General features: G+C 39.1%; 1 protein-coding gene across 7 annotated transcripts in view; it reads right to left on the reverse strand.

Annotated features, from left to right (window-relative positions):
- Positions 1 to 2,054, reverse strand: part of LOC134818172 (putative mediator of RNA polymerase II transcription subunit 26) — a 40,325-nt gene extending 38,271 nt beyond the window's left edge. For all 7 annotated transcript variants that reach the window (XM_063827612.1, XM_063827611.1, XM_063827610.1 and 4 more), the window contains exons 1-2: positions 924 to 2,054; positions 213 to 456 (exon numbers count right to left, since the gene is read on the reverse strand). In XM_063827612.1, coding sequence (XP_063683682.1) covers positions 213 to 456; positions 924 to 2,045 — 1,366 coding nt within the window. In that variant the 5' untranslated portion in view covers positions 2,046 to 2,054. The remainder of the gene's footprint in view (positions 1 to 212; positions 457 to 923) is intronic.
- Between the last annotated feature and the right edge of the window lie 8,576 nt (positions 2,055 to 10,630).

Consider the following 10,630-nt stretch of genomic DNA (forward strand, 5'->3'; position numbering starts at 1 on the left):
GTGCTTAGGCAAATGTTAACTACTTAAAAGCTTAATAGCTATTCAGCAACTAGAGGGGACAAGAAACAACAACACGCCCAAAGAGACAAGGTGAATACTTAAATAGCAACTAGGGCAGGTACAAGTGCCTTAGTGCCTCCACCTCTCTCTCTCTCTCTCTCTCTCCTTCTCTCTTCTCTTAAATTACACTACTACTCAGCATGTATATTAACCTGTATTGTCGTAGTTAACAAAGGAGTAGCTGTCAGGGTAGTCAGCCATCTGATTGCCAGACTGACTCAGTATTGAGTTGTCAGGGAAACTGTTGTCATGGTGATATTCAGTGTTGAGCGCGTGCTGCTTGATGTGCTGATCAGGTGGAGTTGCCGGGTGCTGCTGGTTGTGGGGCGGCGGTTGCTCACCCACTGTCCCCACCTCACTGTGAGGTAACACGGAAGCCTGTATGTGGGGGTCATCCTGAAGTGGTACGTCGTCTGGTTATTGGTTCATTATCGAATGATAATTGCAGAGTAATTAGGGAGAAGCAAAGGCTGACGAGCACGGAAATTGTATTTAACTACTATTATTCAGGGATAATCAAGCTATACTTATAGCTATTGTATATATGCAGGTCGGGCTGTGTAGTCTTAAATAATCATTATTTTAGCAGCGCTTCCAATTAGCATGTTAACAAGGTTAGACCGCGGCCTATCAACCAGGTACAATGAGGATTGAGGAGCAAGGGAGTAGTGGTGTAACGTGGTACATAGTTTACAAGCTAGTTCTATCTTCATACCATCTTACTTAATGTTTACCATATAAATTGTTCTACTTATTCAGATAAGCGTAAATTCCTTATTTAAAAAATTCAAAATGCTTTTTCAGTATTACATGATGGATGGAAATACTATGGAATATCAATCCTATCAACTTATATCACCCACCTGGTAGGTGAGACTGTTAGGCACATAGACATCAGTTCCTCGACCTCCCCTATCAATGGACATGCTCTTCATCAGAGGACGAGAGTGTGAAGCTCCGGAGGTAACCGAGGGAGATCTCTCCAGGGCCCTGGAGTGTGCCCCTTCCAGGAGATCTTTATGTTGGAGAGACGGTGGAAGGTTGTTCAGGGAGTTGAAGCTCGAGGGGAGGGTTGAGGATAATCTAGGGTTCATTTCGATTTCGGAGAAAGGGGATTTGGATGGAAGAGTGTTCATTTTGTTCGGCCCGACTCCATGTTGAAGTTGATGAAGTTGTTGCTGATTTGGGTATTGAGGCTGTTCAGTAGGTTGATTTTGATGAAGCAGCTGATTCTGTTGATTCTGCAGATGTTGACTTGAGAGCTGATTCTGTTGATGTTGATGTTGAGATATTTGTTGCTGCTGCTGCGGATTCTGCGGTTGCTGTTGTGGAGGCGGCAGTTGTGGAGGCGGCTGTTGTGGAGGTGGCAGTTGTGGAGGCGGCTGTTGCGTGGGCGGATGTTGCGTGGGCGGATGTTGCAGCTGCTGATTAGATGGCTGTTGATGCTGTTGTGAAGGCATCGGCGGCTGTTGTTGCGGAGGCATCTGTGGCTGTTGTGGCAGATGATTCTGAGGCTGTTGTGGCTGCTGTGGTTGCTGTTGCGGAGGCATCTGCTGTTGATTCGTTGCCTGCGACTGCTGTGGCTGTTGTGGCTGCTGTTGTGGCTGCTGACTCTGCTGCATTTGCTGCTGGAGCTGTTGGAGTTGCTGCTGTTGCTGCTGTACTGTCATCTGCTGCATCATTTGCTGAGGAAACATCGGAAAGTTCTGAAACTGCTGGCTGCCCAAATTCTGTTGACTGCCGGCCAACGGCTGGCCTCCTAACATTCCAAATCCAGGCTGTTGAAACGCGCCGACCTGCTGTGGATTCTGTGGAAACTGGAACTGCTGACTGCCCATGCCTCCCTGGTAAGGATTAACCGCTGGGAAGCCAGGTTGTTGGGGAGGGAAGAACCCCGGCTGACTGGTTGTCATCAGGAGACCAGAGTTAGTGTAGAGCTGAGGCTGAGAGCCCAGCTGATGAGTGGAACCGCTGGTCTGATTCATTGAGCATACCTTACTGGGGATAGAACTGTTACATTATTTACATTCCTTATGGAGTTAACGTGAACTAAATATACAACATACAATAAATGTTTTTGGTCCTTCTCGGCTTGAAAGCAATACCATGCGGCCGATAGATTAATTAAAACAAGTTTCAAATATCAAGCTAGATACCACTCGACGCAGTCAGACGTTAGAAATCATAGACGACATCTGAAATTACAAACCAACCACAGATCTAAAACAGACCGGAAAGTACCCAAATCACCGGTTGGCACTCCTGAACCATCAAATGAGAAATTAGCCGAAATTAACTACGATTTATGAATCAAACGGCAATTTGGAAGAGCAATATTAGCTGAGATCTAGTTAAATTTGGGTCACGTGACTTTCCCGTCTACCTGGATGTTCAGGAACTACCAATGCAGGGCTTACTGTTTATGGATACTATTTACATAACCATATTCCATTAAGGCATGTAACTTATTTAGGGATTAGCTTTACGCTGCTTATCTAATATCTACCTGCAGGCTTAACTACAACTGATGATGAAGAGCTATGGCAACTGAGAGTTGCCATGGCAATAACAGGATTGTTGTCTATTGTTCAGGCTTAATAAATGATCTACCTTGGCCAATATCAATTAGGTACCGGGTACAATATAGAATAGACATATTCAGTAGATGATTCATTTATTAGTCATATTATGACCTTGTAGTGAATACTGAATATAACCACTGATAAGCATTTTTGTGCAGCAGCCGAGAAGTTGGAACGGAAGTAGTTGGATACGTAAGATGGTAATTAGTGGGTACTAATAAAGGTAGGGTCATACTATTATGTACTTATATTACCAGGATTAATAATAGTAGTAGCTAATTATTACACCAATGTCTGTAGACTATATAAGTAAGAGTTGGATAAAAAAATCTTTATCAAAGAATAGAAGTACGCGCGTGTAACACCCTTGGTAAACCATCTGCAAGCTAAATCAAACAGTTGTAAGAAATACTGATGTAGGTAATATTACAAAATTTGTATTTTAATGAGAAGGAAATATGGACGGATTATGGACATCAGCAGACTTCTGTTAATAGATTAATAAATGGTTGAGAGAATTTTGTTCGTTGATAACTCCAAATTTGATCGTTACATAACATTAACCCAGCTACAGCAAGGAAATTATACTATCAGCAGTTTTGTTGAAAAGATGAGTAAGATATCCTCATCAATAACATTTGCAGCTCAGAGGGTAAATTAAGATACTCTTCAGGGACTTTTTCGTGGGTAAAAAACGGTAGAATTTAATGAATAAAAATGCCAACGAGTTCTCATAATTCCTCGGCCATTTAGCTCGGCCATTAGTCTCAAGTAAGGCAGCTAAACGGCCATTAATAGACGAATCTCTGTATGATTGATGTGAAATAGATGCTAATTGGGATTCTACCTTCTGAACTGTAACAATGTAATTCAAGGCAGAGCAGAGGTCAAACTGTAACGAAGGAGAAATATCACAGAATATCGTCATCAGTAATACGTGGAGTGGCTGTGATTCCTGGAATTGAGCGCGTGCCAGGTTCATGCGACCCTGATATGAATCAAATATGAACGACGCAATCTTATTATATATAGGCGGGAGGTGCGCACATATAACGCACTCTTCACGCACAATAACATACCCAAACACGTACTAAATATAATTTTGAGACCGAAATGAATGTCTAAATCTGTTTACGATCAGTTCGATTAATTAAACAGCTCACTGTTCTGTAAACTTTAGAAAGTTTTAAGTAATTTCTGAAACGTAATGACTTGAACCGTTCAAATTAAATAAAATTTAGTGATTGGTTCGTACTAAGACATAAGTGTTTACTGTTTACCGTTTAGCTCTAATAAATATATGAAAGATTGGCTGAACTTCAGATCAACAAACATTTTTTTAATGGTAAGGGTTAATAGTCGGTGATCTGCCGGTTCCCAATGTTATTAATCGGTTCCCAATGTTATTAATCGGCTACACAAAAGATAAGACCCATGTCTCTTCTGAGAAGTTCCTAATAAATGGTGATTTTTGGCGAAAGGAGACAGACATTTTTAAATAGCAGAAATAATTTCCTACCTTAGTTGGACACTCCAAGAAAGATAGGACCCCAGTAACGACAGATCAATTGAGTCTCATTGAAAGGTCGTATATCTAATATTTGTGTTGAGAGAGAGTAATGACCGATCTAAGTGATGTTCCAACATACCTGCACGTCATACTTGTAGTCTCGTACAGAAATTACGTACTAAACGATCAATACTGCCAAGCTAAACAAACTGTCGTGTCCGCGAAGTTCAGACTCAATGCTTTGAACGTTGATCGTTGAAAATTACGTTAAATTATCAGAGATAATGGTAAACTTAGCTCACACACGTTAACAAAAGAAATGACGGTTAAGACGAAGGAGAGACGTATGAACGTAAAACTAAAAACGAAAATTGAAAATTAGAAAAATTAGGCTGTGACGTAGGTTGAGATGAACGAAAATAAAAGACAAACTACTCTAAACAAAAGCTGTAAATCGTACAATTTAAATCTCTAAAAGTTGGACCATATCGTTCAGCGTTGATTTCATAATTAACCTGCGCTGATTTCATAATTAACCTGTACGGCGCAGATACATTTCTTCCCTGAATGTCTCTAGAAAGTCGTCCAGTTCATGATGTTGTCAATGAAACTGACCAGGGAAAGAAACGTTTCGAACATAGTAACATTGCCTTATATGGCAGTGTAACCATAGCAACATTGCCACTTTTCGACCACTTAGCTGCAAAATTAGCTGAAGTGACATTCCTTCATGTGCCAAATGTTGCATTGATAAACCACCTTCCTCCTAACCTTAATATACTCGTCATTTTAGACAAGCAACAGATACAAAAAGCACGGTTCGTTGTCAGCAACGAACAAAATTTAAATGATAAATCTGGCCTTAACCATTTGACCCAGTTTTTATTTGAATAATTGTACTATTTACAGAGTGTGTTTATCAAGTATTGTCTTTTATTTTCGTTTATCTAAGCTTAACTAAGTCAGTAAGTAACTTGTAAGTTATGACTTGATTGACACTCATTTTTTTAACGAGTGTCACCTAATCTATTTATTTGCTTCAGTTTACCATCTCTTATTTTACGTCATTTTTTAACGATCAATGTCCCTCTTAACTATGTCTGAATCTTGACGAAAAACAGCTTGCTGCTGCATCAAGACCTCTGTAACGCTATATCAAACACGAAAAAGACACGATTAAGATATCTATAACGAATTCTCAAATGTTAAGACCACCGTGACAACTAACAGAAAGATGCAACACGAGTTACTACAAACTACTTAAAAATGTAATGACCTGTTTTATAAAACCCCTGTAGCAATTACGATAAATATAATCTCTGTAAATACAACATGACATTTTTCTGTAACTAAAACAACTACCTGCTGTGACTACAGGAAAGATAAGAACCCTGTTGCAACTACAGGAAAGATAAGAACCCTGTTGTGACTACAGGAAAGATAAGAATCCTGTTGTGACTACAGGAAAGATAAGAACCCTGTTGTGACTACAGGAAAGATAAGAACCCTGTTGTGACTACAGGAAAGATAAGAACCCTGTTGTGACTACAGGAAAGATAAGAACCCTGTTGTGACTACAGGAAAGATAAGAACCCTGTTGCGACTACAGGAAAGATGAGAACCCTGTTGCAACTACAGGAAAGATAAGAACCCTGTTGTGACTACATGAAAGATAAGAACCCTGTTGCAACTACAGGAAAGATAAGAACCCTGTTGCGACTACAGGAAAGATAAGAACCCTGTTGTGACTACAGGAAAGATACGAACCCTATTGTGACTACAGGAAAGATAAGAACCCTGTTGTGACTACAGGAAAGATAAGAACCCTGTTGCGACTACAGGAAAGATAAGAACCCTGTTGCAACTACAGGAAAGATAAGAACAGGAAAGATAAGAAACTACAATAAAGATAAGAATCCTGTTGTGACTACAGGAAAGATAAGAACAGGAAAGATAAGAACCCTGTTGTGACTACAGGAACGATAAGAACCCTGTTGTGACTACAGGAAAGATAAGAACCCTATTGTGACTACAGGAAAGATAAGAACCCTGTTGTGACTACAGGAAAGATAAGAACCCTGTTGCGACTACAGGAAAGATAAGAACCCTGTTGCAACTACAGGAAAGATAAGAACAGGAAAGATAAGAAACTACAATAAAGATAAGAATCCTGTTGTGACTACAGGAAAGATAAGAACAGGAAAGATAAGAACCCTGTTGTGACTACAGGAACGATAAGAACCCTGTTGTGACTACAGGAAAGATAAGAACCCTGTTGCAACTACAGGAAAGATAAGAACCCTGTTGTGACTACAGGAAAGATAAGAACACTGTTGTGACAACAGGAAAGATAAGAACCCTGTTGCAACTACAGGAAAGATAAGAACCCTGTTGTGACTACAGGAAAGATAAGAACCCTGTTGTGACTACAGGAAAGATAAGAACCCTGTTGCAACTACACGAAAGATAAGAATCCTGTTGTGACTACAGGAAAGATAAGAACCCTGTTGCAACTACAGGAAAGATAAGAACCCTGTTGTCACTATAATACCACAGGATACTAGATAATACCCCAATAACCACAACAAGATACAGCTACAAAGAGCTCAGATTACAAAGGGTAGCCCTCACGCACGCAACAATTCGGAGTGGAGATTTGTAAAGGCTTCAAGTAGGGGACACCTGCACCTCACTCTAACGAGCTAAACTGTATATTTTAAGAAACGATTAACGTTAGTTTAGAGGTGCTCTGGGTGATACAGTGAATATATAACGTTGAGTTTGGATCCCTGGATCAGTGCTCTGTAATGAGCAATATTACTGTGTAGATGGGAAATGTCCGCACGTGCTGGTGTAATGGGCGTCACGTGACGTCATGGCAACATCATGTGACAAGCTAAAATACACGTGACCCTCACTGTCTCTTCCCAGTGGTTGTTATCAATGTAATTACGTTCTAAGCACGAGCTGGCTGTATCACTGGTACAAGGACCGCATACTCTAGCTCTCTCTAGGCAAGAGAGAGAGGAAATAAGAGGTTTAATGTCTACACTGTATTTGTAATTACAGGTTGTAGTCTTCAGTGTACTGCCCAAGATAACCAAAACACCAGCTCTCCTCCAAATAATACTGTGTGTGTGCTGTCCACACACACAAGGGAAAATAACCCGGCTCTATTATATGTGGCCGGAGCAGGGTCAAATCATTGGCAAGGAGTGTTGGTACGGCTGACGGAGCACGGTAATTAATGCACTAAATTTCATTTATGTTGGGCAAGTAGATTGCGTGATGGTCTTGTTTGTCCTGTGCTATTATAATAGAGTAAGACCACATGGTAGACCACAAATTTACAACAGACATCATCTTAAAATAGCGCACTGATAATTCCCAGGTCACTGCTTGGATTATCATTTGATTATAAAGATTAGAGCACAGTGTGATTACCTTGTGACTACAACAACATCACTTTCAAACCAACCATTCACTGACCAACTCTCATAAGATCAGCAAATCTTTTGTTCTATTTAGCTGCAATGCCTTTCCGTACCTCAGCTGGACACTAACTGACATTAAAAATATTATAACAAAAACATGCTTACCCCTTTTTAAGGTGCTGGTGACTGTAAAGTGGTGTTTTTCTCATCTCGCCAAAACATTAACAAGAAATTGTTAGGATGCATAAATGAAGCACAATCCGTAAGAACAGGGCGTGTCTGAGTAAACCTTTTCCTCTGCCTACTAATGACAAAGAAAACAGAAGAAAACAAAAGATAACAGAAGAAAACAGAAGAAAACAGAAGATAACAGAAGAAAACAGAAGAAAACAGAAGAAAACAAAAAAATAACAGAAGAAAACAGAAGAAAACAGAAGAAAACAGAAGATAACAGAAGAAAACAGAAGAAAACAGAAGAAAACAGAAGAAAACAGAGGAAAACAGAAGAAAACGCTGGTTCATCAATCATCAATGCGAAATCCAGTTTCCACAGACTACGGGTCACTTTTTCCATCAATGGTTTAGAATTACATAGTAGTTTAAACTTTAAAAACGAAGTTATTTAAAGTCTAGAGCCATATCACAGTTTCATGTAGCTCAAGCTAGAAAACTTGAGCACAACATGCTGACATTCTAGGATATCACCCTAAGTCTGAACCATAGAACAGATGTAAGAAATTGCCTGAAAGTGAAAAGTGAAGGTATCAATAATGAATCAAGTACTGAAGAATTGTGTCATCTCAGTAGGACGCCAAGTCACAACTGAGAATAAATTGGATTGGTTTTGAAGATGTTATCTTGTGTTTAACTTGCAAGCACATGAATATAAAGTGGGAATTATAATATATCATATTGTGAATGTTCATGTGATGATGTGTATAGGTTACCACCTCATTTGCTCTAACCCTAACATTATTTGAACAGCCCCAAAGTTAATGTAGCTCCTGCTATGTGTTGGTTCAGCAGAACTATTTATCACATAATCAAGTTTATCTTTCTACTTAAGTTAGTTGTTATCCGACCACACAGTTTGCAACTTATATTGCAATATCATTGTTTCCATTAGTAACTTGGTAATTGTTAATAAACTCTCACTTACGTATACTATAAAATAGAAAAGCACATACATCAAATATCTGCTGTGAATTTTTGTGACATCACATTATTTCATGCTTCGAGTTCAATTGTAATAATATAAGTGGACAAACTTTCAATTGCAGAATAACAAGTTAGCCAGTTCAGCTCAGAGTATTTCAAATGAAATAACAACATGTGATTTAGAAAGAACCCTATCCAGGAATAACCTTGCTATAACGTGAACCTTGCTGAAACAATAAATATGGATATTAATTTCGAACATCCTTATGAGTTTTACATCTTATTCTCGACAGAGCAACAAAATTCGCAATTAAAGTGATGCTGCAAATTTTTCGGTTGGGCACTTTGTTTGTTCTACATTCCGAGTTTTACAGTATGGTCAGTTATGATCTGATGAAAAGACCAACAACGTCTGCAAATTAGCAGCTTAACATTGTGCCCTTAAAACGTCGCTGAAATCTACACCTGGGGTCACAAGGTGTAGCTTTGGAAAGATTATAGAGGATTAAGGTAATTTTGTTGTCCTTCATTTGCGCTAGGCTACTACTTCAGAAATTGTTTATTGTTGCACAAGTTTTAAGATTTACTCTATAGTTTTTTGCAATGAATTTGACGATAAACCATTGATACAATTTGTACCAGGCAACTTAATCCAATATCTAAATTATGATTACTAAGCCCTAAAGCATGCAGAAATTTACAGGAAGGTGCCAGCCCTTCACTCAGCAATAGCTTCAAGTGTTTATGAACACTTAAGCCTGAGGTCCCTATGTAAAGAGCTACTTATTGAGGATATGCTGTAAAATACGTCGCTATGTAAAGAGCTACTTATTGAGCTACTTAGTGAGCTACTTATTGAGGATATGCTGTAAAATACGTAGGATAAACTTGGTGCTACCCACTACCCAGTGTAATTTGCATAGAATTTAGAAATCCTCCTTTAAAGCTAAGTGCTCTTCTCTCGGTCACAATCCCCATCTTTCAGAGTGAATTAATTCTCCATCGTCCATATTTCAGTTTTTCTCACTGGGTATTGCCTATTGTATATCTACAACTCCTGATTCCACAACATCAAACATTTGTTGTTTTAACTTTTATTTCCGCCACTTATATAATAATATGACCGTCACTATCTTTTTGTATATAGTATGGGTACGTGAATTTGTATTAAAAAATTTCAGTATGTACTTTTTGTGCTGTCGACCTAAAAATGGAAAAAATTGTAGTGCCAGTCGATGAGTCTTGTCATCATTAAACGAACAATCTAATAGCCAATAATATTTGCTGGATAGGATACTCAGGTAACATTACGTATATTTACCTGACACGCCAATCCTAACATAATGCGCGGCACTATTTTTGCTAGCTTCTCACATATACAATATACATAAGATAAAAAGAAGCGAGTAATAGAATATAATTATTTTTTTCTTAGATTGCTAGTCTATTTAATTGCTCGCTTCTCTGATCACGCGTATAATCATAAGCGAGAAGCTCGGGAAGAACACCGCGCATTGTAATTGGTAATGGGATTAGCGTCGCGTTCCAGATATAATGAACTAAACAGCGCAACCTAAGTAACAATTATAATTATATTCACTTCAAAGTAGCGCGCGGTTTTTCATTTCTTCTTACCTGGAGACCCCAGGCTATTATATTTATGTTTTCACCTAACCATGTGCTTTCGCGCCGCTGCGGGCGCGCTTGCAGCTTGTTTCACAACGTGAGGCGGGCGCGCGCTACTGCAAGCGCAAGGGCTCTGGATAGAGCAAATTTATGTTCATAATGGAGATTTGGCGGAATGACAGGCTGAACGCCGCCCATGATCAGTAAATTTCTTTTAATTGAAATTTTTATTCCGGGTTAGTTCAATAACATTGTAGGAT

The sequence above is a fragment of the Bolinopsis microptera genome, chromosome 7, assembly GCF_026151205.1.
Source record: "Bolinopsis microptera isolate Bmic1 chromosome 7, MBARI_Bmic_1.0, whole genome shotgun sequence".
Classification (NCBI taxonomy): Eukaryota; Metazoa; Ctenophora; class Tentaculata; order Lobata; family Bolinopsidae; genus Bolinopsis; species Bolinopsis microptera.